Genomic DNA, 27,762 nt, shown 5'->3' on the forward strand with positions numbered 1-27,762 from the left:
GCGCAGTCCTCAGACTTTGGGTCAGTTTCTACTGCTGGTAGAGAGTCATTGGGACAGTGAGACTTTAGGGAGACACATAATGTCAGGGGTCTCACACTTTCAGCACTTGTTGAAAGCAGCAGTGAATTCCTATTGGGTCCCACTGCTGTTTTTCAATTAAAAATTGTTGGAAGGTGGTTTATTAGTAGGTGAATGTACGAACCTCCAGCTAGTAATAACGCCACAATCACAAATAAGGTCCAGTCAAGTCTCAGTAAATAAATCCTTGCTCAACCCTTGGTAGCTTGGCTCACGAGCAGTCAGGCTTAACTTAGGAGACAGGTGTGTAAAGCATTTAAAAACACAATTTCTGTAATTAAGTACAACACAACACACAATAAAAACTCAAAACCAATTTATAAATATTGGAAATATTTTTATGATTAAAATGACACCAAAACAACACAAATCAATTGTAGGGAACCGGAGATAATGATTTTTTTTAAGCTGAAATGTCAAAATGTGCTTTCTAATGCTTTAAAGCATATATCGCAACTGGGGACATTTGTTCGTGCTAGACCAGGACCAAGTCAAAGTTTCAGGCCAACCGTGATGGAGCACAAGTCGGATACAATGGGGTGGTTGGGGTCAGTCAAAATGTTATATTTGCATGAAGCCACTTTTTTGGTTCTTTTTCTCTCGAGATCGAGCGAGTCTCCTTGGCAGGGCAGGTTGTGGTTTGTCGACGGCGGGTCAGTTCAGCGTGAGGCGCTGGTGATTTCTGGAGGCCTTTGCTCTCGTCGTTGACGGCGAAGAGCTCCGGAGCTGTCAGCAATGCAAACCTGGAGTCCAGGCAAAGTCGCGGTTTAACGTAGCTAGCATGACTCTCAACGATGGGTCAGTCTACTTATGGAGCTTTTTACCAGAAATTCTCCAAATAATTCCAAGCTTCTAGATCTTCTTCTAGTAGGTCCTTTTGAAATCTTGAAGGGCCCACACACCAGCCAAGGTTCCAGAAGCTCTGAGTTGCTCCTTAGAGAGTCGGGACTACAATTCTTACAGTGCTCTTGGTCAAATCCTTAAAAATCCACTGGATGCTGGTCAGCTAGGCTCTTCTTGGTGAAGTACTGCAGGTGACTTCTTGAAGCTCTTTTGTACCTGTTGCTTTTTAGGGAGTCCACTCCTTTATCCTTTAAAGTAAAGGAAAGTCCTCTTTTGTAAAGCCTGGTGTGTGCAGCAGGTGAAGTCCTCTCTTGGTGCAGACCAGGAGTTCTGCAGGGCAGTCCGCCTTCTCTTGAATTTTCCAGGCAGGGATCTGAGTTGCTGGGTAGCTGTACCATATTTATCCAGCTTTCTGGGCTGGCAAGAAGGGGGATACCCCTGACCACTGGGGTGCAGGGTGCCACCCTCTGTGATGACGACTTCCTTCGAGTGTGACATATTTTTGTCCCAGAAAGCACTATTCCACAAAAATCAAAATGAAGAACATCTCTCCTGTAGGTTCAGGTCTGGCTAACCCAATCCACAGGTGTGGCTAACTTTTCCCTCTAGTCCCCTTCCAGCTCCTCTCCTCATTCAATTACAGGGGCTCCCATCTGGCTGCGGGCGCAGGTGGTGGGGCTGGGCCTGGTTCCTGTCCTAACTGTCTTTCTCCCTTTGAAGAACAGTTTGACGACCCAGCCCCCTTCTTGCCATGGCATCTCCAGACCACAGAACTCTTCCCCCCTGATGTCTCCTTTGTCTCGGCCCAGGCCACTTCACACCTCATTAAGGGAGCTTGGCTCAGCCTGTCACAGGCTGGCCAATGTGAAGAGGCTGCTAAAGGGCTGATGTTGGGTAACTTTGGGAAAGCAGTTCTAAAACTACTTTCCTGTAAAAGTTATAATAAATTCAACCCTGGCAAGTAGTTGATTTATTGTAACTATTATTTTACCACTTTGAATTATTATTTAAGCTCACTCCTTTCAAACGTTAGGCTTGATTAATGTTTATTAAACCCTTCCTGTGTTAGCCTATGGAGCTAATTTACTACAAGTGGAATTGGCAGTTTTTCCCCTCACCAGGGCATATACAACATATTTTATAATAGCCCTGCTTATTACTACAATGCACCCTACACTTGGTGCACCGAGGGTAGATCTTAGGGATGAATTAAACTACTTTATTTATACATATAAGACTTTGTAAGTAAAATCCAAAGTCGAATTTGGACATAACTTTAAAATGACAGCAGGCACCACAGCAGTGCACACTTAAATGCATTAAATCCACTGGGCCTCTAAAACTATATGCCCTATCATATACAAGGTATTTACAGTTATTGGTTGTCAGTACCAATTGTAATAACACCTAATTACCATATATATATATATATATACCTTTTACACAGAGCACTGGCCCTTGGTCTGGTTAGCTTCCCCCATGGCACAATCAGAGTCAGAAAACACCAGTATCAGTCAAAAATGGGGACAAAAAGTGGGGGGACAGAGGCAAAAAGCCCTGTTTTCTCACACTGTTACTCAGGTTCCTGGTCTTTGTGGTTAATGTTTCATAAGGCCCAATAGTGGCCCAAAGCGTACCTTGGTTGTGATTACATTTGGGACTAAGAGCAAAATGGACTTGTCCCGCAGATCTACTATTTGTTGTAGAGTCGCAGGAAGATCTCTACTCTTCACGGCTTTCTCTAGATATGATTGGGGGCCCCATTAGACGGGGGATGTTGGTTATAAAGAAGCGTCATTGTACGAGCTCTGTGGATCGATACAAAAGTTAACATTTGCTTGACATTGCCAGTGTACTGGGTGGATGTCGGATTGACACTCCGAGGTGTAGACTGACACTTTTGAAGCACAGATTGCTTGACACCATACTGGATGAAGTGAGTCTGGTTTTTAAAAAATGGACAGCGTTAAGAAGTGTGGAAATTCATCGAGCAAGCCTACCATCTAGTGTCGCTGTTGCTGGTCTGTGTACTTGCACTTACACTTTTTTTTTCGTTTGCACATCTATATAAGATTTTTGTGGGTATCTAGGGGGTCTGAGAACTCAATAAGGACACGTTTTCTCTTTGTGCTGCTGGACATCCAGATAATCTGTTAAAGTTTGCATGTCAAGTCAGGCTCAAGGCAGAACAACTTTTTGATTGAGCTCCAGCAGGTTTGGATGAGGTTGCCACCAAGCTCCAACATCCAGGAAGTACCCTTCAGGTCCACACACGGTTTTATGATGTAGTTCTTAAACCTACTGGCTGCAGAAGCTTATGTTTGAGCTCTTTAGATCCAGACAAGGGATGTAGTATGTATGGCTCTAGCAGCAAAGCTGTTGAGAGCACAAAGGCATGTGATCAAGCCAAAGCTTAGGCGTGCCTTCCTGGGGCAGAGGAAAGGTGTTCAGAATGTGTAGATACCGCTGTTATTGCTTACCTGTTCTAATGCAGTCACCGGCTTGACATCTATTCTGGCGAAAAGCTGATCAGGACCACACAATGGGATTTATGTTGCTATAGTCTTGAACAGCACACATGACCTTAGGTTGCTCAGACAAATTGACACATGAAGGTGTCTTTAGCAAGCCAAGATTCTAACATTGCAGTGTGCTCAGTAAGACTGCAGCTTTTAGCCATTAAAACATGGTATGTGTTGCTTGATAGCTTCTGATGGAAATTGTATGTATTCCTGAAGAAGGGCCTGTGCAGACTTGAATATCCTTCGCTGGAAAGAGACTGTAGTGAATGAGTCCTGACTGTTCTGGCAAGTGGGAGGGGGGTTTGTGCTGATTGAGACCTAAAGAGAGGAAGAAGGAAAGTGGAACTATGTGCATTGTTGTGTGGCGCCATTGAGGAAAGAGTGGCAGGAATAGGTTACACTTGACTGAAATTATCTACAATCTCTCTCTTCTAGCAATGGGCCTACACCGTTGCAGCCCTGGCCATCGGGGGACTGTACTGCACCGCATGTCTGATCCTGTTTATGGGGGTGAAGGAGCAGTCTGGTAAGAGTTGCTCTTACACGTATCACCCGGCATACTCTGCTGGACGTCTCCATGCTGAATATTTGTATGGAACCCATGTCGACAATCCATCGCTCACCATTTAGGCTTTTTCTCCACCACCAAAATGGCCACATCACCACTGTAAATCCCCCAGATCCACTTGCTTCACATTTGTCTTTCTCTTGGTAGTATGTCTTTTTTTCTGGATAGCATGTCATCTCTGTATATACCCAGATGAGCTTACTTGACCCCTGTGTTCATCCCAGTCACCTCTTTGCACACATGTTCATTACAGTCACCTCTTTGACACACATGCCTATGTGTGTCATCCCTCTATATCCGGCAGATTAACCTTTTCAGCCTTGTCAATGGTATGAAGTGCTGTGTAAATTCTACAGTACAACACAACCTTCGTTACTTGCATATACGTTTAATACTACTTCCTTTCCTATGAATGCACAAAATTATTGTGTTACCTGTTTATCCTGCTGATTACCATCTGTCTGTGCCAGTCCATCACTCCTCCTGTCAATTTACAATGTTCCTAATTAGTAGTGCGCAGATTTTTATTTTGCTTCAGTAGTGGTTGCCCAAGTTTTGCTCTTAGCATTACAGGTCTGGAGAGCTCATGAAATAATTGGTTGATGTCAACACAATTGAGAATGTGAAATATAAGATTTTCGTTATTTATTCAAGCTTTGAGAGTCCCAATATGGGTGAAATGTGTCTTAAGAAATCATTTAATCGATTGGATATTTTGAAATATTATGAATTGTGGAACAGGAAGAAGAATAAAGTATATTTTCAAACTTGAATGACATCTCGACTGGACACTTTTGTATTGAAGAAATCACATCACAGAATGAATCACTTTAAATTGTGATTCATATAGCTTACTGAGTGCACATTATCTTGGAATTATCACTCAAACTCTGCGTTTCAGCCTACAAGCAGAGAGATCTCTCTATTATCGCACACACGCTGGGCCATGGGGATGCACGATATTTGAGAGAGGTCCCTCTGCTTGGTAAGCAGCTGTTGTTACCGGGAATCAAAGCACTATGGGAACATAATACCCATTTGCAGTCCTTGATGTGAGCAGTTGGAGCTTTGCCCGAGATCAAGCCTATGAGGGAGGAGTTCAACGGTCCAAATCCCCATGAATTTAGCGAGATTCGACCATCATTGGTGATCCATTTTGAAGTCCCGGATTAATTCCGCCATCGTATTGCATTATTTATAAGGCAGGGCACTTGATCCTGTTGTAGTCCTGGTGTCTCCTGCACTCATAGGCCAAAACGCATCGACAATCAAAAACAGTAGCATAACCACCCACTGATAAAGTCTCCAAGGACACATCACTGGGGGATATAGGACTGTATAGTTTTGTGTGTACAGATACACCCAAGTCAGGTGGCTGCACTGTCTACAGGTTGGGCCACACATCAAAAGTGGACACCTTGCTATATAATATAACAACAAGAAGTATAGTGTTCCATGGACATTTGTAAAAGTGCAATAATGTTCTGGTAGAAGAAATAATTAAAATATTTTTTAAGGCAATGTAACATGCACAATGGACATTGTTAAATAATTAAACTATTTTGGAATGTAATGTAATATGTACTATGGAAATTGTTTTCTCTCTATATTTATCAATATATTGAGGGTTGTTGGTGAAGAATTGTGTGCAGTATCCTTTTGAAATATTGATTTCTGCCAAATAATCTGGCTTGTTCAATATAATAATAGTAGTATTGACTAAAAACATACATTGCTATTTGGCCCCCATGGAGAACCCTACTAGCTTGCAATGTGTTTCTCTTGCAGGTTCCCTGAGTCCGCTACTGAAGTCTCAGGTGCCCTTCATCAGGAGCCTCCGAGTGATCCTGGGGCATACACCATACAAACGGCTAGTCATGGGATTCCTCTCTGCCTCACTCGCCTTTCAGGTGTCAAGACTTGTTTCCCTCCCCCTGTCTTTCTCTGCTTCTTTTATTTATCCATCCTCCTTCTGGGAATCTGGATAGTCTGTGTGTGCGCGTGGGAGCCAGCTTGCATGCCTTTCTCTGCGCACTTCCTGTATGTGTTTGTGCCATTATTGGGACAGGAATGTCTCCTGCATGCTAAATAGACATGTACCTCTGACCTCAGTGACCTGATGTAGAAAGCTATCTCTCTATATAGTACACTAAATCGAAGTACACTGTGCAGCGAGTCCAGTGAGACCCAGATTGGTAGACAGAGGCAAAAGTAGATAATACTATCACTGTATTTGTGGTAGTGTGGGCTAGCAGTTAGGCTTATCGGAAGGTAGTGCCGAGCATTTATTGTACTCAACAGCGGCAATAAATGATACACTCACTCAAGAATATATCTGAGACCAATTTGCAAAAATAACACTATTTATTTACTATAATTTTCGTTCTACAGTGAGTAATTTTCAAGACATGAATTTTTCAAGTTCGCAAAATAAATCACTTTTGTGTGCAATTACGCACCATTGAAGAAAATAGAAACCTGCATATAAAATCATAAAGTTGGATTTTGAGGTTCATCTTCGGGATTTAAGTAAGTAGCAAGGCCAGGTCCAATGTTCCACCAGCACATTCTCAGGAGATTCCCAGATTCGTCTGGGAGCAGGGTGGTGAGGGCGTTGGTAGCTGGTGTGCTACGAAGAAGGGGGGCCACCTGAAAACACACTGCACAAGGGGACCTAAAGGTAAGTCCGAGGGGTCCCACTTGAGGGAACAGGTCGCAAAGGGCTCAGTATCACGGGAGCACAGCTGGTTCGTCAGTACCCAGGTCAGGCAGCTGGGTGCAGAGCATATAGATTAGCTGCGCAGTGTGCGTCAGGATGTCTTTGCGGTCAGTGGCAGGCCGGTTGCAGGGACAATTCCGGGACAACTGGGCCACTATCAAAGTGGGTCTCAGAGTCTCAACGTCCCTCAGCGGGTGCTTGTTTCCTGGGCAGTTTGAGTCCGGAATGGACTCTTTGTGTCGGTGTAGGTTACAGGCCTGGTCCCCAGGGTATTGGTGCAGCACAGCTCTGGTAGTTCCTGATGTCTCCAAACTTGGTGGGGAGACAGATCTGACCCTCCGTAGCTGATGCACCTCTTTTTGTTTGGATTCTGCATTGGAGCCGCCGAGGAACAGCAAGTCGGTAAACCGGACACAGCAGGTTCGGTGCCTGCGGTTTGCAGGGGATTCGTTCCTCTACCCCAAGGCAGTTCTCTGTCAATTAGTGAAGGGCCAGGGGTGGTCTGGGGTTCTTGGTGTCCTTACAGCAGGAAGACGAGACAGCACACCATGATTGCCGAGTCCTGGAAGCAGCAGGCAGGGTTTCGTGCCATAATTCTGCAGCAGGTCTTCTGTTCTCGGATCAGCAGTTCTTCTTTATCCATATCATCTTTGTGTCTGTTGAATATAAAGTTCAGGGTCCAGGGATGCCACCTAAATACTAAATTTAGGGGCGTTAAAGGTGGGTGGCAGGCAGTAGCCAATGGGTTACCTACCTTTAGGGTGTCTACACCCTCTAAGTGACCACTTCCTGTGGAAAGGGGTACTACCCTAACCCTAATTGGCTAATTGCCTCTCAAACTAAGATGGAAGAAAATGAAAAGTGGGCTCCACATCACCTGGCCCACCTTGGTGGTGGTGCTGGCTGAATGGTGACCCACCTCCTAACTTAACAAATGTTCCCGCCTGTCCTCCCTCCAAATGTGGAGCTGGACAGGGAGGCTGGCATCCTCCACCATCTGGGAAGTGAGTGTGTGGCCCTGAAGGAGAAGACATCCAGCCATGTCTCCATAAAAAAGCTGATTTGTGTTCAGGAATGCAACTAGCAGTGGCCCGAACTGAGAGGAGTGATTCTGTCTCCCTGCGTCTCTGCTATCCGGCATCTCCCCAGTGACCTGAGGGACCTGTTTTACTGCTGCTGCTATATTGTGAACAAAGCTGTTGTGACTGCCGTAGTGGAGGACCCCCATCAACTTTAGGTAGCAATTGCTGAAGACCGGTGACCGCTGACAAGGGCCTACAGTGCTGCTTTCTTCAGAGCTGAGATCAAAGAGGGGTGGCTGCCAATCCTGCAGCCCATGCTAGAAGCCACCGGTGTTACTCCAATGAATGCATCGCAACAATGGCAGCCCTGTGTTGTTTTCTCACAGACAGGTAAACAATTGAGCATGAGGCTATGTAGAAAGACTATCTTGTGCTACAACTTCCCTGTGAAAGAAGTAACGAGTGCCATTAAGAACTTTGTTGCAAGATACGGACTGAACTAGCCTAAGCCCTCTACCCGTTTAGCAATTACTTGCATAAGCCATGTAGTGAACTTGACCTGTGTGGATAATCATCCTTTACTGGTAGTACTTTGATAGCTGCAGTCACTGTGCTGGGATGCTGAGGTGGGGTGGGAACTGTAACCACTGAACTAGAACACTGTGGTGGTAGGTGTGGGAATAAATAAATAAACTATAGGATGTTCTTTGAGCATATAGTGTTATAGAACCTTGTAGCTGAACCTCGTGTAATATTATGTTTTGCTGTTCTAATAAAGTATTTTTCATTTTTAAGACAAATACTGGGCTGGTCAGTATGTTATTGTGTCTTTTAGCTGACTGTTGAGGTCTTAGATCCTGCTTCCGACACTAATTTCCTGCGAAGCCATTGACAGCTCGCCTTCTCTACCTAGAGAATAAAGTGCGGAAAGGGTTACTTGTCCCAGTTGGCACACCAATCATAGGAATGACCCAAGGGCAAGCGAGTCAAATGACTCCAACAATCACAGTTGTGGCCCAGTAGCCCCTGCATGCCCTGTGCCTCCAACCGGGTCCAAAAATTACATTGATTGAATGGTTAGTCCTCGTAGCAATACTGCAGGAATTCACGTCTCCCTTGAGTGCCTGGAAAATCAGTGACCGGATTTAGGGTTCAACTTGGGCACTTCTCCTAATCCAGGTGAGTGGACTCCCATGTTATGTTAGTTGGGTCTGCCCCCTCCTGTAAGAGATATGCAAATTGAAATCTCATGTCCTGATCCACTGTTTCCTGAGCTCTGCAAAGTGAGGGCCCATACTTTTTATCACCTGTTGCAGATCCTCCCAACTATGGGGCAAGATCGTCTATCAGTTGTTGGTGACTCTGGCATATGACTTCCCAGAAACTAAATTACTACGGTAACCACCCACACCCATGAAACTGTTTTAGGCCTAGTCACTATATAGATTCTGTTATGTACTATTTTGTGTACAAGCCTTGTGTAGTTTATCCAAGTCTGGTTACCAGACATGTTCCTGGTTGAATCTTTTGGGCATCTTCTCATCTCATCTATTTAAAAAGCCAAAAGCCTGTGATGTCCAGACAGACGCTTTACATGTATGCACAGATTGCTTTAAAATTCGAGTACAAATATACTAAGCCCTTATACAAGGCCTTAGAGATAACAATGTCTGACACAACACAGATATTGAGTGGTTTTGAAATGTAACATTATACATTCCTTCCTATCCTATTCCCCTTTCAGCTTGTTTTGTTGTATGTATGTGAGCATTGGCTAGAGCCCTATTTACATCCTGGTTTAAACCCACCCTCTCACCCTTGACTTCTCTGTCTGTTTGCTAGCCCCTCCTCTCTCTGTCTTTGTCTGTCTCTCTCTTCACCTTTCTCTGCCCTTCTCTCGCTGTCCTGCTCCTTCTACCCCACTCTCTCCTTGTCCTGGCTCTCCTTCCATCCTTCTCTCTCCCTTTTTTAGTCGCATGCTTCCATTCTTTCGCTTTCTTCCCTCTCTCTCCCCTTCTGCGGTCTTCCTTCCTTTCCTCTCCTCTTTCCCTCCATCCCCCTCTCTGTATCCTCTCTCTATTCCCTAGCATCTTCCTAACCCTAACCTGTTCTCTCTCGCCTATTTTCTTTTCTCTATTACTAGCTGTCGTTCTTGCTTTCCCTTTCCTGGAACTTGTCAAGTGGTATCAAGCTCTGCACACTGACCTGGGTTCTCTTCTTTTCTTCTCCAGCTTGCACAAGGAATCTTTGCTTTCTTTTGCACTCATGCTGCTGGTCTGGCTGGGAGTTTCCAGCACCTTGTGCTCATCATGCTGGTAAGTGTGCAAAAGGCCCAAGGGGTTAGTGTCCCGATCACTCTAATTAGGTCAATTCCAGTTTCCCTCGAACAGTGCACCATTATATTGGGGGTGACCAGCTCTATCTCAACATGCTTTACATGCACAAACTCTATCCCATCTTTCTTGTTAGTCTCCCACCATCAATTGCTCCGGGACCAGTTCTGTCACATCATCTTTTGAGAAAGTCTGTCACTGGCCTACTAATATCAAGTTTCAGAGGTGTTCGAAATGCCACCATAGGCTATTGTAAAAAGGGGATTTTATAGCAGGATTCTGACAGTAACTACAAAAGGTGCCAATTCTTTTTGGGTAAGGGAGTCTTTTTCATTAGAGGTTCACAAATGTTTGATAGAATCACCCTGGCCATCAGGAAACTACAGTGTTTTTCTATACCCGCCCATATCACTTTCAAAATGTGCTCTGTGATCTACAAGGCAGTTCACTCTAGCTTCACACCATATTTAGCAAACAAGATTGACTGTAAATGTAAAATTGCAAGACAACCAGTAGCCCCATTCCCAAATTGTAAGCAAAGAAATGATGTAAAGAGAGAACAAGATGCCAAGCTTTCTCTTGCTACGCTCCCAGAGTTTAGAATCCATCTCAGCCCAAAGCCACAGGCTGTTTCCCATCCATAATTATGGAAAGTGATGAGGACTTACCTACACACTCTAAATTTCTTTCCTCCCTCCCTACCTTGTACCCCTGCTCACCACCATATCTCAACCCCTGCCATAGTTTTTTTTGTTTTACAAAAATTACTATCTTGTACATTGCTGTGTTCTATTGCTACCAGTATCTGCTGCAGATATGCAAACTAAATGGAGAGAAATGGAGAGCAAACTCTCTTTAATGTCGCCAACCTTCTCATTTGGGACAAAGGATGTTTGGTAAAACTAATGGAGGATTGTGACAAGGCGTTCTTACTTGGTTTAGTTGGGCATCATTCTACAACTAAACTTGAGACGTTCTAACTCAGGAAAGGAACAGCCGGTCCCACATGACAGTGCCCAACCACCTTTCCAATCCTTACCACAAGCAAAGGGAGGTGGAAACAAGTTCTAGGCCAAACCTGTTCTGCTGATGGCTCACTGGCTATTCTTCCCTTCAGTCCTAGGTCTGCACGTTTGAAAACAATTCAGATGGTTTAAAAGATGTGACAGTCAGAGTGAGAGCACATAGGCTCTTGTTAACCCTCTACAAGGAATGAGAGAGAAGACACTCCTATAGTCAGACATTGTCCTACATGTTCTATAAGAAGTAAATCCTAGAGATGGGGTGTTTTGCCAGGAACTCTCGTCTCATTGTCTGTCTTGTTATTTTTACATGCCTCATTGCTCAGATTCAACCCCTTATGCGCAGGTGACCGCTCAGCAGCTTTACATGGGCTGTGTCCTTCACACTTCTGTCCTCCTGTGACAGCTGTTTTATAGCCACTGCACCTCCATGACACTTCCATGGCCTGTGACAGCACAACAATGGGAGGTTCTTGCATATGGTGAGCAGGTGATTTCCTAGTATCTGATCTTCTCCTGGATTGTATTCCTACAGGTGTCTGCCTCGCTCTCCCTTCCATTTTGGCAGTGGTTCCTGGTGAAGTTTGGAAAGAAACCTGCTGTGATCGTGGGCCTGTCCGTGAGTGTCTTTCTTCTCTTTTTCTTTCTCACTGTAAATACAGCCACCTCTCAACACCATAGCCATATGGGCCCAATGGTGGGAATGCTTTCAGATTACTCCAGGATCTGACATGTATGGGAATGCCTGAATATTCTTACCCCATCATGACTGACTACCTCTTTTTAAGAATCATTGCGGATTATAACTTTGACCTGATTTGCCTTGTAAACTGCTATGATTCACTTGATCTGAGTTGATGATACTTTAATTAAATGCCAAGGAAATGTTGTGTAAAAACAATAAATTCCAGTGGCAGAGAGAATGTTGGAATTGCTGGTTTATCCAGCTGTTGCTCCTCATTCAATTTTTCTTTACTCTTACTTGACACCGTGCCAGGATATCACTCAACACTTTGTTTCAAATGATCTTATTTTCCACCTTTTTGCCGGTTCGATTTATATGGAGCAAAAGCATGAACTTGTGTTGCCAGGAAGAATACAATAAAAGTGTTTACCTCTGCGTCAATTCTGACTCATTTGCCTCCTGTGACTGTCTCGCGTCTATGCCAGAACTACATATGTAGTCACAGACTGAGGGATTCCAGGTAAATGCTCTGCATTGAAAGAGAGGATTATAAGCCAGTTTCCTTTATTGACAAGTTCAGTTGTAAATATACCACAGTGACAGAGAGATTCCAAGTTAAGTGACAAGCAGTGACCGTAGGGTGGGGGGGTCAATGGTAAATTCCATTGAAGGACAGAGGAATTCCATGTCAAGTGCCCTGCAATGAACAATGGATTCTATGATGTGTCATGTTTTGACAGAGGAATTCCATGTCAAGAGCCATGTGATGATAGGGGAAAGCAAAAAAGTGATTGGTGGTATTCTTGAATTAATCCCATCCACTGGTATTAACTCGGGGCTGCGTCCTAGTACATTGTTTTTTGCCAGCTATGCAACTCTAGATAAAGACCAGCCACATGCAAGTCAGCCTTGCTCCTGCTCTATTAGTAACCACCCAGGCCAGGTCCCCACGAGATGTGAACGCAACAAGCCCAGACCAGTTCCGGCCTACTTAGACGTAGTCATTGATGTAAAACTTGATTCTTGGATGGCCTTAATATGACACAATTGCCCAGAAGTGTTCTGGTGCTCATTGTGCCATAGAACTCAAGATAAGTGAGGGTAAACCACTCCTGGAAACTGTGGACCACTGAACCCCCGAGACACATACTTGTATGGCCCTAACATGGGCAAATTCAATATATGGCATACGGTAGATCCCTGGTTAAGACCAGTCTGTAGTTGCAGTTTGGCCGTGCTCAGCTTTGCATATTAGTTCAACAATAATTTTTGACAATTTGAGTTACTGTGATTACTACATTCATCCTTATTCCATGAAATGGGTGATAGAGCCTTGCAGTCAGTCCCCATTGCGTAGAAATGTCCAATGATCTCCCCAGGTCTTTTATATTTTTTGAGAAAATATCTACTTTGTTTACTGCTATCCTGTTTGTGTTTTCGTTCCCTAACCACCTAACCATATTTATATTCTTAGACTTGACACAGTTTAGCTCCCTGTCCTTGCACTATTAAGGCACCGCTAGTAGCTCTGGCCACTCTCTCCAAAGCGCTAAGAGACCTGCCGGTGATTATGCGCTATATAAATACCAGTTAACATTAACTTGATATTATGCAAATCTTGAGCTTTAGCATGCCCAAAGTATATTACCTCTATTTAATTAACATGGACCTCTAATAGTGCTCTTTAATTTAATTGATTAATTAATTTAATTTAATTAATTAATTTAATTGTGGGTTTATATAGCGCTAGGAATCGACTCCCGGAGGAGTATCTCCACGCTTCGACCGCTGGGGAACCCGTCCTGGCTCACCCTGAGAGATGGTCCCTGATGGGTATCTCTAAGGTGCGACCAAGCATCCCCGGCGGTCTGGGGGGGCCGTTGTGAAGATGAGGCAAGCTGATGCCCAGAGTTGCCGAGTGTGGTTTCTGACTAGAGTAGGCACCGAGGCGAGAATTATCGAGTCCGCTGACCCTGGTCCACGACCCTGCCGCGTTGGGAATCGAACCCTGGTCCCGGGCCGTTCTCTGCTTACGGGTCTGCCGCCTCTAACCAGTGAGCCACACTTCTCCTCTAATAATCATAACACACAATTCTAGCTCTTTATTTATTTTCCTGCAAATATTTTCCTTTATTTGTTATTTTTTCATTTTACAGTGTATCTACAAAGTACCTATATTTTACCTTACGAAACGGCTCCTCTTTGTAAAATGAAGGTGATGTTCTCCTCCCCAATACTGTTCACCAGCATTAGATCTTTCATAGATTCAAATGCTTGGAGTCTTTCACTGTTGTCGAGTTGGGATTTCAGTTTTAACAACAACGGAATGATTCAAGTTTCTGAAATTATGAAAAATGCCAGTAATGGAGAACTGCTGGTACATGCATGTAACGAATTTCATAGCAGTCATCTTCGTTCCACTGTGCAAGAGTTTCTCCAAGAAGCTTTCTTCATTGTAAGTTTTTTCAAGGCCACTCAATACTGTGCAATCCCATGATATGATTTATCTTTTAGCAGCAGAGATTCATCTACCTATTCAACTCCTAATTGAGTCTAGTAGCGTCCATGCGGGGTTGTGAGGGAAAGCATGCGGACTCGGCCGAGAGTGGAGTGGGGCTGTCAAAGTTCAGACACACTGGATGCTTAGTAAGAGTTTGGACTGTGAGGGCAAAACCGAGGCTGTATAGACAGAACTCCATCAACTAGTCACGGCAGACATCCGCAATTGAGGCCAAGCTGCAGGAGGGTGTTGTGGGAGATCAGGGGGCTAGGGTGAAAAAGTGGTAGCGTTGTTGATTGAGAGGCTGTGTGTGTGTTCATACACCAGTGGACGAGCATCTGTAAAGGTAGATTGAGGCAATGACCTGTGAGATCCTCACATTTTTCAATACTACAACTCCAGCAAAAAACCTTTGATCAACTCAGGACTGATCTGCGTCATTGTTGCGGTGCTTGGATTATTAAGATATGTGTTAGTCTAACATGAGATAGACCACACTCAATAAGGCTGCTTTAATATATATTTTATTTTTGTGCATACTAGAGATTTACTACACAGTCTCCGTTGAGCCAGTCGAAGAAGACATACTAGAAGGAAGAATTGTGAGAGTACAGACATGTTCAACATATTCCATCCATCATTTAGATACGATCCTTTAAAAAATGATTAGAACCTGCCTCGTGCCTCCCTACCTCCCCGCGAGGTCCATCCACAAATCATGCTTCCTCTAATTCATGTTTCTCCTCATCCACAGAATCTTTTTGTTTCATTGATAGTTTTAATCCCCAGCAATTGCAAAGTATTATTCGATTCATCCTTACTCGTATATGTATAATGCGTTAGATTCTTTTTTCGGCAACATTTCCCTGACCTGAAACAAAACCATTCAAGGTTCTGCTGCACTTGGTATAATTGGTACAGAGTTGTACCTGTTGTTCCTTGCTTTATTAGAATATTTTTTATGACAGAATTCAGTGTTAAATTTGAGATAGTGATTCAAACCTACTCCCTCAGATTTGGGCCCAAACCCTATACAAAGTTAGATAGCTTATTCACACAAAATGATGGTTTAAACAAGGATGAATTCTGTTTATGTTTTGGATCATGTTTTGCCTTCCCAGCCAACTTAAAAATATAAATATGTAACCATGTGTTCATACAAGCAAACCTTTATCTCTGCATTACTGTATGAGGTCATGTACCATTGCCTTCAAGTTTGCTTTTCCCCCATTCCCTCTCCTGGCGTCTGAAATTTTCATTAATACTTTTCTCTTGTATTGTAATATAACTGTTTACGTGTGAATTGTAAAGCGCTTATATACCCACTGGTGACGCAGCGCTATATAAAACTATTAAATGAAAATGCTTGTGTTAAGTTTAAATGTTGTTCTTGCAATCCCAGGTTTAACACTTCTGCTTTCACTGAAAAATGCAGCAACACTTTCCCTCACTCTAGCCCCTACCCCACCATTTTCATCCTTACTGCAAATTACTTAACAACCCGGTATTTGTAAAGCACAAACTAATCACCCATTAAGGGTCTCAAGGCGCTGGGGGCCGTTGGGAAGATTAAGTGAGCTATTGCCCAGAGTCACATGGTGCTGAGCTGGCGCCGGGGATCGAACCGTGAACGCTGTGCTCCGGAGTCAGCCGGCCTGGTCGCTCCACCATACCTCTCTAGAGCTCAGAGAGTAAAAATGTATTGCAGCACAAATTTCTTATGATATTCAAAAGCACTCATAAAGCTCATAATCTGAATGTCAGTTCTAGGTTCTTGTCAAGGAGCAAATTGTCTCCACCTTAGCACTGATTGGTTGAAGGTTCTCGCCCCCAACCTTATGAACATTGTCAGTCCCCATATCCCACGAGAGACACGTATGTTTCTCTCTGACATCAGTATGAACCCCCATCTAAAATGCTCTTGTCAAGAGTAAGTATACCTGGCAGAATAACAGGGATAACCTGATTGAGGCCTCAAGATAATTTCATTCAGTAGTCACTGTAACAATTGTAACACCTTTTTAGGTCAAAAGTCATGACTGTCCAGTCAAATGCACCCTGATAGTTTAGCTCATCTTAGTCCTGAAAGGCTACCAGTCCATATCCATTTGCCAGCTCAATAATGTTGCAAAGTTCTCTAGGTCCCAATTAGTCCAGCACATAACTGCTTGACCTTCTCTCACTGGTTGCTGGGCCCGATAATCTGACACGAGCATGGTTTTCGATCTTTCTGTTCTGACCTAGACCAGGACATCAAGAGCAAAGGTGCCCACCAGGGCTCTCTGCTATCCACTACATTTTCTGATGTTCACAGGTTTCCTATCATGTTCATTTTTAAAACTGTGGTCTTTCTTACCTCACTTGTGGATGAAACACATGCCTTCATGCCATTGGTCCACTGAACATTGTTAAGAGGTTGCAGAAGACCTTCATATGCAAGTGAGGTTAATGCAAAGAGTGGAGTCCATGCAAAGAGATGCGAAGTGGAGTCAATCAGGGTACCCCCAAACACCTTCTTATGTCAATCTCAATTATATAATGTCAAACTATTTGACCTCTGCACTGGTTTCTCTATTGCTGCTTAAAATCTGGGAGTTCCTATGGTGAGCAATACAATCATGAACTCATAAATTCATGCCATCAGTGTAAGCAGAGCTTTATCATTCGTCATCTCAATTCCTTCCTTTCATCCCACAATGTCTTAGTCCATTCTCTGATCCATTCCGGGCAGCCAGTTGGCATTACTGCAATCTCCCTAAATGCAGAGTGATCCTTACTGCCCAGTTATATGCCCCAGAACATGAGATCCAAGCTCAAGTCTCTCATTGGTCCTCGAGCTGACCTCTGACCCTGGCTGCTGTACTCGTTCAAACTGTTTTCTTAGGCCCACAACCTCCACAAACCTTGGATTTGCAGATTTACAGTCACTGATTTTACACTTTGGGATAGACTTTCACTGAAACAATACCCCTCTGTGTGGTAATCCTTGGCAGGAATGCCATCTTTTCTTCTCAACTCACTTATCTTGCTTGTAATTTGATCCCAGCTCCCTCTGTCTAAAACACGCCTGCTGCGAGTTGGTAAAGCTGTTAATCTGCTTGATTTGCTTTTCATTGTACATGTTACAACTCATGGAAATAAAGAAATGAAATAAACATCACCTATTGCAAGAATCTGCAAAGTCTCATACTTGGTTATCAAATGTAATCACCTTATATTGAGATTCTCAATTCATCACCTTTCACAAGCCTTAAATCACATGCACCTCGCAGTGTTGAGTGTATGACATATGTCTGCAAGTGTGCCTTATTGCTAGCTTCGTTCACCCCAACATCATTTTTACTAGGTTATAGCAATCACCTAAAATAAATCATTTTCCACAATGATTCTGTACTTTTTCACCATGCGTGTGTCAGTTATAAATGATCTGTGTGGTCTGCCATGTAGTAGTGGTGGCTTTACATTTTTTATCTATCTTGATTTGTTAGGTGTGGGCAAGAGTCGGCTTTAGCTGTTCCTCACAGATTTTGTTAAAACAACAAATAAATAAAATACCCATTGAAAGAATGCAGAATATTAAACAATAGTTCTTTGCGTCAGCCCTCTTCGGCCATTGGATTGCTTTACCACCAGTAATATTTGGGAGCATGTGTGTGTTCATCACTCCTCATTAAAGGCCCTAAAGAAATATGACCACAACCTAACTACTCTAAAGGAAGCCCACCGACTCTCCTTGCTGGCCTCCACTAACCGTAAAGATAGCTGCACCAGCTAAAAAGGCTTGTGGGCACCGTTGCCTATCTGACTATTTGACTAATAAGCTCATCATCTCCAGTGGTTCTCAGCACACTCGTATCAACCAAAAAGAGCGGGACCCCACACACACCAAGGGGACAGGGTACCACTTACCAGTAAATTCAACAAAATTCCGCTTGGGATTAGCACCAAAAATGTCAGACAGTATTCAAAGCTCAGCACACAAAAAAGCTGCATTCAGAACCACTTACTCACTATAAATGGGTTCCACAAGGATTTAGAAGAAAAATATGACTTTAATAATATATATAGGCAATTTTTAAAATATATATCTTCTTTTGTGCTTAGCATCCAAATATCTTAGATACATTAAACACATACCGCCCACAATAAATAATAATAATACTATAATCATACATATAAAACATAAACCACCTTCTTTTCGAAAACAATAACTCATGGGAGAACAATTAAAACACATCAATTAGTCTATAAAAAGTCTGCAAGTCTGTGATTGGTGTCAATGGGGATCCATGATCGTATCAGACTCTCATGTACGGTCTCCCAGTGTACAGCAGATTCTGCATATATGTAAGTCTACTCATTTCGGTAGATAGATATTAGTTAAAACAACCTTCTTCAAGACATCACAAATTGTTTTATCTCCCACAGATTTTCCCAAAACATCTATCAGAAAATACAATGACATAATATTAACAACATAAATACTACAAAATACATGGCACACTCGTATCCATAACCATGACACCATTAAACTGGACCGTGTGTGCCAACACCCTGGCTCCCTTCAAGTGCAACCCAACGGCAAGATCCCGACCACAGGCCAGCTGGTACACAGAATAACTCCGGCTGATGAAACACCAATGCAAGCAACTGGAGCACAAATGGAGAAAAAGTCAAGACACCTCAGATAAAGGCATTTTCAATCAAGTCAGCCCTAGCGTGATACCACCAGCAGATAAGGAGCACCAAATGCACAGCTCTTGCAGATTACATTGACACCGGCGCTAGAATCAGCAAGGATATCTTCGCCATCATCAAAGATTTCACTGTACCTCCTGCCACCTCCAGCAACATCACCCCTCTCAAGACTTTTTCAACAAGTTCTCATTCTCTTGGACCTCTCTGCAGCATTTGACACAGTCTCATACCCCATCCTCATCAGGAGCCTGCACGAAGTTGGCATCTGAGGATCTGCTGTCCGCTGTATCTGCTCCTTCTTAATGAATAGAACACAAGCTCTCAGCCTGACACATTCCTCGGTAGCCTGCAAACTCATCTACGGAGTGTCTCAAAGTTCATCACTCAACCTCTCCCTCTTCAACACATTCATGATCCCTCTGGGCAAAGTCATCCGCGTGCCCAACATTAACATCCTCTGCCTATGCAGGCAAAACGCAACTCATACTCTCCCTCTTGGACAAAAACCAAATACAAGAAACAAGTTCACTGCCAGCATGACCAAAGTCACTAATTGGATGAAAGCCAACTATCTCAAGCTTAACTCCGACAAGACAGAAGTAGTGATCTTAGGCAAGAAAATCTCCCCAAGGTACTCCAACTGGCTGCTGGCCAAACTCGAAAAACTGTAGTGCACGCCCTAATCACCAGAAAATTGGACAATGGGAACACCCTCTACATCAGGATCACCAAGCAACTCACTAGAAGACTACAAACCATCCAAAACTTGGCAGCCAGACTCATCCTCAACCTCCCGCACAGAACTCACATCACACCGCACCTCAGGGAACTACACTTGAACCAGATACACAAACAATGCTCAATTCAAACTCCTCACATACACATTCTAGGAATTACATAACTCAGGCTTCACCTACCTGGACAGTCACAGCTTCCTCCAATAACCACCCAGATGCCCTCACTCCACAATACTCCTACTCACACACATCCCACACATACGCAGAACCAAATGAGGAGGATAGGGGCTCTCTCACATTGCTCCTAAAGTGTGGAATGACCTACCACTCCACAGAACCTCCTTCTTGCTTCTGTAAAGAAACTAAAGACCTGGCTTTTCAATTAACCAACCTACCATAGGCAGGGCTAGGCACACACAACTGCTTAGTGCCAAGATATCCTCGCAGGTGATAGTGCGCTTTACAAATATACATAACATAACAGATGAGCAAGGGACTAGGCAAAAGGTCTTCTCCATCTAGGCACCCAGGATCTGCAACAACATACTCTTATATATCAGGATGACCCCTACTCTTCTTCAGTTTATGAAAGAGCAGAAGACACTCCTCTTTAAAGAGCACCACATTGAGATTATTATTATTGCAAATGAGTTGTAAAGTGCATGGCTACCTAGAAAGGTTTCCCAGCACTAGGCTCTTCTACTGAAAGACTGCAAACCTGCCAGTCTTTGAGGATAATCCTCTTTGAAGGGGTTCTGAATGCTGAAAAAGGCATGTTTTAAAAAGAATTGAAAACACAGAGAATGACTGACACACCCTTAATCTGGTAGAGAGCGCATTCCAAAGTTTCTGACCAAGAAAGAAAAAGGCACACCCTTTTGGTAAGATTTCCTAATTACGGGAATTACAGCCAAATTGGTATTACTCGATCGCAAACCGCGATCATGAGTGTACGGGGAAACTAATGACCTAACTTAGAAGGTCCTGAATTTGCCAAGAATTTGTACATATAACACAGGGCCTTAAAATGCTCCTGATACTCAACGGGTAACTAATGAAGCATTCGAAACATAGTGGCTGTAGAGGTCAGTTTGGGAGAACGAAGCAGAAGCAGGGCATCAAGATTTTGAACAGTCTGGAGGCGTTTTAGAGAGTTTTTCCTGCCCCCAGATACAGTGCATTTCTGTAGTCCAGTTTGGAAATCACCAAGTCCTGGACTACCATTCTATGAGCAGCAATGGTGAGACATTATAAAATCTTTCTGCCCCATTTTAGAATGCTCAAACAGGTGGCAGCACCCATATTAATTTGGTGGCTCATAGTTTGTTTATTGTCAAGCCACATTCCTAAGATTTTACGACCGGCACTGCACTAGGAGGACTGCCCTTAGATAAGGGCCACAGCTGGGATTCCCAAGGAATAGAAGGATTCCCCACCAACATGACCTCAGATTTGTCCCTATTTAGTTTTAGGGAGTTGGCACCCATCCAAGCTGACACTTGATTAAGGCAAGAATTGAGAGCATGCACATTGTGGCTGTCCTTGGCTGACAGTGATATGACAATCTGTGCATCGTTCGCATAAGAGAAAAGTGTGAGTCCATAGTTTTTAACTATATCTGCCAAAGGCCTTGACAGACAAATTGAAAAGGAGAGGACTCTGAGTCGCCCCTTCGGGCACGCCTGAGCTAAGTGGGAAGGATTTAGATTGGTGCAGATTGGTATGGACCTGAAAGGTGCTATCCTGCAAAAAAGATATTAATCAGGCAAGGGTTGTATCCTGTATTCCCTGGCCTTCTAATCTTTGTAAGAGTGTACTATGATTCACTGTTTCAAATGATGCACAGAGATCTAAAAGAATCAGTGCAGCAACTCCACCATTGTTCAGTTGGTATCGCAAAAAGTCTGTGACACCAAGAAGGGCCGATACCGTGCTATGACCTGAACGAAACCCAGAATGTGAAGGATGAAGAAGACTATTCTATCCTGTGAATTCATCAAGCTATTGATTCACATGTTTCTCTAACATCTGAGAGAAGGAAGGTAGCGGGGAGATAGATCTACAGTTGGACCAATTGAGTGTCCAGGTTAGATTTTTGCAACAGGGAAGTAACTGGGAAAGTCTTCCCAGTTTTGGGAACATTGCCCCCCAGCAGGGATAAATTCAGTAAAAAAAATAGCCTCGCCTAGACAAGGTCCTATGGTTCGTTCAGAGGACCAGGGTCCAGAGGGGATCCTTCTAAAATAGAAGCCAGAATAGACTTGAAAGAAGGCAAACATAGAGGCTGAAACTTCTCTAGACCACTAATTGTGTTAATAGTGGGAGGAAGGTAGCTTGCTCACTTTGCCTTTGGAAAGACTCCCTGAATATCTTCCACTTTTTTTAGGAAGAAAGCTGCTAAATCCTCTTGTTGGGACTGAGAAAGAAGAGTAACCTGGACTATACTGGTAGGGTCTGCCAGGGTTTTCACTACCCAAAATAGTTTTAGGGCAATTTTTGGTAGCAGCAATTTTATTAGTATACAACAAAGATTTGACTTCACAAGGTGTTTACAGGATTTTATTTTTCATACAAAGAGTCATTGTACCATGGGGCCGGACTCTGTGAAGCTTTTTGGTGAAGATATGAATTTTTGCATCCAGTCTCGATCTAAGCCAGAGGTCAATTATAGGTGTGTTTAACTCAATAGAATTGGAAAATTGATGGAAATTGTCTTCTAAAGCTGTAATCCACGTGGAAGTATCTATTTTAGCACAATTTCTACTAAAGGAAGCTGATAAATTCTTACTAAGCGGTGGGGTTTATTCTGTCACAAGTAAAAAAGGGACTGCATAGTGATCAGGCCATAACATAGGTAGGGGAGCATCGGGCTGAAAGTGCAGTAAATTAGTAAATACCAGGTCAAGCAAATGACCCGCTTTATGTGAAGGAGAGCTGTTGATTATCTGAATGCTCAATACTTCAAATCAGCGATCAAGGAAGTAGTGATATTTCAAGATTTATCCTCAAAATGAATATTTAAATCTCCCAAACTGGTAAAATTAGCATATTTCAGAATAGCAGGTGAAAAAGATTCAACAGTGGAAGCACATCACCTACTAAAAGTCCCTGGTGGCCGACAAATGAAAGCTCCAGACAGAGTGAACTTCGCTTAGAGTGTGAGTGCAAACAGTAAAACTTCACAATCCGGAATACTACGCTTTTTGATTTTTTATATACCAATTCCTTCTTAAAAATAATTGCAATGCCTACACCCATTCAGTTTAGGCAAATCCTATTGTGCACTTCGGTAACCAATGGGCAGGCCAGAAAAAATATCCGGTGCCGAGGAGTCTTTAGCCACGTTTCTGTAAGATTTTTGTAGGAACAGTGGTCACTCACAACATAAAGTAGAAGCAGCAAAAATTACATTGATATTATGTTCTAGGCATCCCAATCTGGGATTGTGATTTATTCACATCAAAAAATAAAAAGAAACCGTAAAAAGTGGGACATTGTTCAGGGAAAAAAAAATGGGAGGGGGGATTAGTTTAATACTCTAACATAATAACGTATGGCTAGGAACAATCAACATTTAGGCCATAAACATATGAGTTGCACCATTGCACTTATTCACAATAAGGTATAAGCAATTTAGTGTCAAGGTCCTGAAGTCGACAGTTTTCCAATCTCTGTTGAGATAATGGTATCATCATCAAGACATAACTAATAGTGACTGAAATAGATGCCAGCCGGATGGAAGGGAGGAAATGTATCAATTGGCTCCAGACGGACGGTAAAGAATGGGCGCTGCAATAGAGCAGAATCTGATGTCAGGGATGGCAATTTGCGTGTCCATGATGTCGGTAGTGTATCAATTCATAGAGCTGGTGGCCCGAACCTGGTAGCAGACTTATGGCGCATTCTAGCAGAGGAAGTTAAGTAAGGAAATTGGTGCGTGAACGTAGGCTGCAGACCGCGAGGTAATCAGCAATTGGTGTCGCAGTGGTGATAGAGCGCGAGGACACTGCAAGAAACAAAGCATAAGGCCTGCTCAGACAAGAAATCAAAGACAATCCGATGGTTTTTTGCCAGAGACCGACAGTTTAGGCTAAAAAAATCTAAGTGAGTTAGTTTTTTATTGCTCTCAGGAAGGGTGGGTGGGGACTCGGTGTTATCTTCCCCCTGCATATGCGAAGGCTCAAATGATTATTCAGCGAGTGGGTCTAGAATTTGGAAAGTGCAGTGTACACATTGTGTAGTCCTTGCTGAAGGATTGAGAGATGAGACATAGGCTTTAGCTGAAGGGGGACATGAGGCAAGTAATACAGATTTTCCAGTATTGGGGTGTCTTTCATAGATTCACATGCCTGAATCATTCCCCGTCGTCAGAGTGGGAGTCCCACGGTACATAAAAAAGCAATAATTATGCCATAATAACCAAAAAACCTTGGCAACATAAAACCAGGAAATAAAGTAGCCCTAAGCCACAAGGTAACAATTCCACACCTATAACTATCATAGTCATTATGTATAGTCCAAACAGCAGCCAATCAGGCAACAGCACCCACCAGAATGTTCTCCTCAGAGGCTCAGGCTCTCAGACTTTCTACTGCACGTCGTGTGAAGGGAGTCTCCCTGAGCTCTGCTCAGTACTTCACAGTTTTTTCTGGATTTTTTCCTCTCTTCAAGATGTCATCTTCTAAGAAATCTCTCTTTAGACCTTGTGAATCTTGTGGAAAGCTCCGGCTGTTTTCAGAAGATCCCCACAAGAAGTGAATTTACTGCCTTTATCCAGATCATGAGGTGAGAGATTGTAAAATTTGCAGGACCTTGCCTCAGAAGACCCTCCGAGATAGAGAAGGACGCCTACTTCTGTGGCTACAGAAGATTAAAGATCAGGATAACCCCTTATCTGAGGTGAAAAGTGTGGCCTCTGGTTCATCTATACCCTCTAGGAATAGGATGGCTGAGGAAGATTTATCTTCTCCTGGGGCTAAGCTGTCGAGAAAAGTTCAACCCTCTAAGGGTTCTAGCATGCCTTCTTCAAAAAAGGCTTCTCCACCTTCAAAATCAACTCCTGTTATGCCCCCGAGAAAAACTGGAAAGTCTCTCGCGTCAAAAAGACTTCCTGAGAAAGATTTACCTCAGAAAAAAGCCCCGTCGTCGTCGATGGCTCCTCTATCGACGATTATCATCGTCAACGCTACTTCTACGTCGACAGTTACCTTCTTGTCGCCGAGACCCAAGATGATCATGTCATCAGCTTCATCTCCGTCGACGCTGGTCTCTGTTGCTGTTAGACCCATCTCGTCGACGTAGGAGATTTCATCTATCGTCGACGATGACTGCATCGTCAACGGCCATCTCGTCGACGAAAACTACCTCGTCGACGGCCGCCTTGTCATCGAAGACTGCCTCCTCCTCGTCTGCTTCTTTGTCGACGAAGATTGCACTTTCCTGACGCCAACCACATCGACGACGATATCGTCGACGGCACACTCGTCGACGCCTCATTTGTCATATTGCACAGAATTGGAAGTTTGGTCTGCCACAACGGCTACTGCCTCCTCTGCCCCGCCTACGACGACAGCTTCTTTGCTAGAAAGACGTGGCTCTTCAATGGAAGCTCTCTCCCTATTGAAGTTGCCTGAGCAATTGCTGAATTCTGAAGAGAACGAAGAGGAATCCGAAGAGGACGACAGATTCCACACTGCTAGAAGTCCGTCAGAATTGCTTATTGAGTATCAAGACGAAGACCAGGAGGAAGAACCGTACCCTGAGTCTGTAGCTCCAGCTCCTGTCACGGTGCCCACAGCACAAATGCCTTTGGCCTTGCTCAATAACCTACAATACATGTTGGACGACTATTATCGCTGTTTTCCTCCATCTGATTCGGCAGAGTCTATTCCATCAACGCCCATGCCTCAGGCTTCTGTGTTTTCTTTAAGATCTCCTAGACCACCTTCTCCAGTACCATCTCATCATTCCCATGATGCTAACACCACGGACGAGTACAGGGAAGAGGGAGAAGTGGATGACAGGTCTGTTCTTTCGGAGTGGGACAAATACCAAATTCAGACTCCATCACCATCTACTCCAGCTCCTGTTGACTCTCCTCCAGTTGATATCGGAGGTTTTCATCTCCTGATGGAGAGGGCGACAAAAAGGTTTCTAATACCAGTGGACACAAAGAAAGATGATTTCTTTCTTTATGATTTTAAAGATCAACCGCGAAGACAAATACGGACCATTCCCATCATAGACTTCATCTGGAAGGAAGGGTTAAAGATCATGACAGCACCTAATTCTCTTCCTGCAGTCTTGCCTCGATTAGACAAAGTATAAGGCACCAAGCAACTCGCCTGCATGCCTCATAGGACAGCCAAAAGCTGATTCGGTCATCGCCCAAGTGGCAGAGAGACGGCCCAGGAACCCCTCTTCGCCTGTAACAGCTCCACCAGACAGAGATGGCAGACGGCTGGATTCGATTGGGAAGAAGGTTTCCACTATGGCAGTGACGACTGTCCGTGCCTCAAACTCCCTAGCCATATTAGGGAGATATGACAGGCAGATGTGGTCAGAAATCTCCCCCTACGTTAACATGCTGCCAGAACCTTCCAAGTCCGAGGCCTTGAAAATCTTACAAGAAGGAGAATGTACCTCTGCGGAAATAATTGACGTAGCCGTGGATTTTGCATCCACAGGATTCAGACAGTTAGCGGGTGCAGCAGTGCTAAGGAGACAAGGTTGGCTGAAATCTACATCTTTTCTTCAAGAGGTCCAAGCCAAAATTATTGACATGCCGTTTGATGGGGAGTTACTATTTGGCCAGCATGTCGACGAGGTCCTTCAAGCTATTAAAAAGGACACGGAGACGGCAAGATCTCTTGGTAGCCTTCAATTTCGCAATTCATCCTTTCGAGGTGCTAAAGGGCGTGGATCCTTCTCCAATAGAGGGGGTTACAATCAACAGAGGTCATACCAAACCTCTCAAGATAATCAAAAATACCAGCCCTACAGGCAGCAGTCATACGGACAGCGAGGTAACTCCTACTCGCAATCAAGAATTAAGCCCTTCTACCGTGGACGGGATTCAACTAAAAAACCAATGAGACCCGCCACCATTTCTGCCGTCCCCCCAGTCAAAAGTTGGAGGAAAAAATCCCAGTTCTACTCGAACTGGTCCGCAATTACTACAGACAAGTGGGTTGTGGATATAGTGGCCATAGGCCATGTTTTGGAATTCATAAATATTCCTCCGAACTCTGCTCCCAAAGGCCCACCTCCTGCTCATCTCAAGGAGCGGTTTTCCCTAATAAATTTGATGATTCGGAAGGGAGCGATCGAAACGGTCTCTCCTTTACAAAGAGGTACAGGATTTTATTCGAGATTTTTCCTGATAATGAAAAAGATGGGAGAATGGCGCCCCATTCTCGACCTTCGCACCCTCAACAAATACCTGAAAAAACGATCCTTCCGGATGTTAACACTTCAAGAAATCCTCCAACTCCTTTTGGCAGGGGATCACATGGCCACCCTCGACCTCCAAGACGCGTATTTTCATGTGCCGATCCTACTCGGGCACAGGAAATTCTTACGGTTCAGAGTGGCTGGCAGGGACTTTCAGTTCAGAGTCCTTCCTTTTGGACTACGGTCAGCACCCCGTGTTTTCACAAAAGTCCTAGCTCCGGTGGCCCCACACCTTCGTCTAGAGGGCATTCAAATCTTCCCATACTTGGACGACTGCCTTATCAAGGCGAATTCTTTTCCAAAGGCAAGCGCACACATTCAGAGATGTATGTCACTATTCCAATCTCTGGGTCTCTCCATCAACTTCGACAAATCTCATCTGGTTCCGTCACAAAGAAAGACCTTTTTGGGAGCCACGTTAGACACCCAGCTCATTCAGGCCTTTGTCTCAAAAGAAAGACAACACAAGATCTGCAAGCTTGCTCGCCTATTGCAATCAAAAGAGTGTTTTTCAGTCCGACTCTTAAAGTCTTTTCTGGGGATGATTTCTTCCTGCATCCCCATGATACCCAACTGCCGTCTC

General features: G+C 43.8%; 1 protein-coding gene across 3 annotated transcripts in view; it reads left to right on the forward strand.

Moving 5' to 3' along the window:
* LOC144768212 (sodium-dependent lysophosphatidylcholine symporter 1-B-like) overlaps positions 1 to 27,762 on the forward strand; it is a 122,355-nt gene that overhangs the window by 60,301 nt on the left and 34,292 nt on the right. For 2 of the 3 annotated variants that reach the window (XM_078651701.1, XM_078651702.1), the window contains 4 exons: positions 3,879 to 3,969; positions 5,800 to 5,921; positions 9,984 to 10,067; positions 11,643 to 11,726. In XM_078651701.1, the coding sequence (XP_078507827.1) occupies positions 3,879 to 3,969; positions 5,800 to 5,921; positions 9,984 to 10,067; positions 11,643 to 11,726 (381 nt within the window). The remainder of the gene's footprint in view (positions 1 to 3,878; positions 3,970 to 5,799; positions 5,922 to 9,983; positions 10,068 to 11,642; positions 11,727 to 27,762) is intronic. The other variant, XM_078651704.1, reaches the window with a different exon arrangement.

Source organism: Lissotriton helveticus, chromosome 7 (assembly GCF_964261635.1).
Source record: "Lissotriton helveticus chromosome 7, aLisHel1.1, whole genome shotgun sequence".
NCBI classification, from domain to species: domain Eukaryota; kingdom Metazoa; phylum Chordata; class Amphibia; order Caudata; family Salamandridae; genus Lissotriton; species Lissotriton helveticus.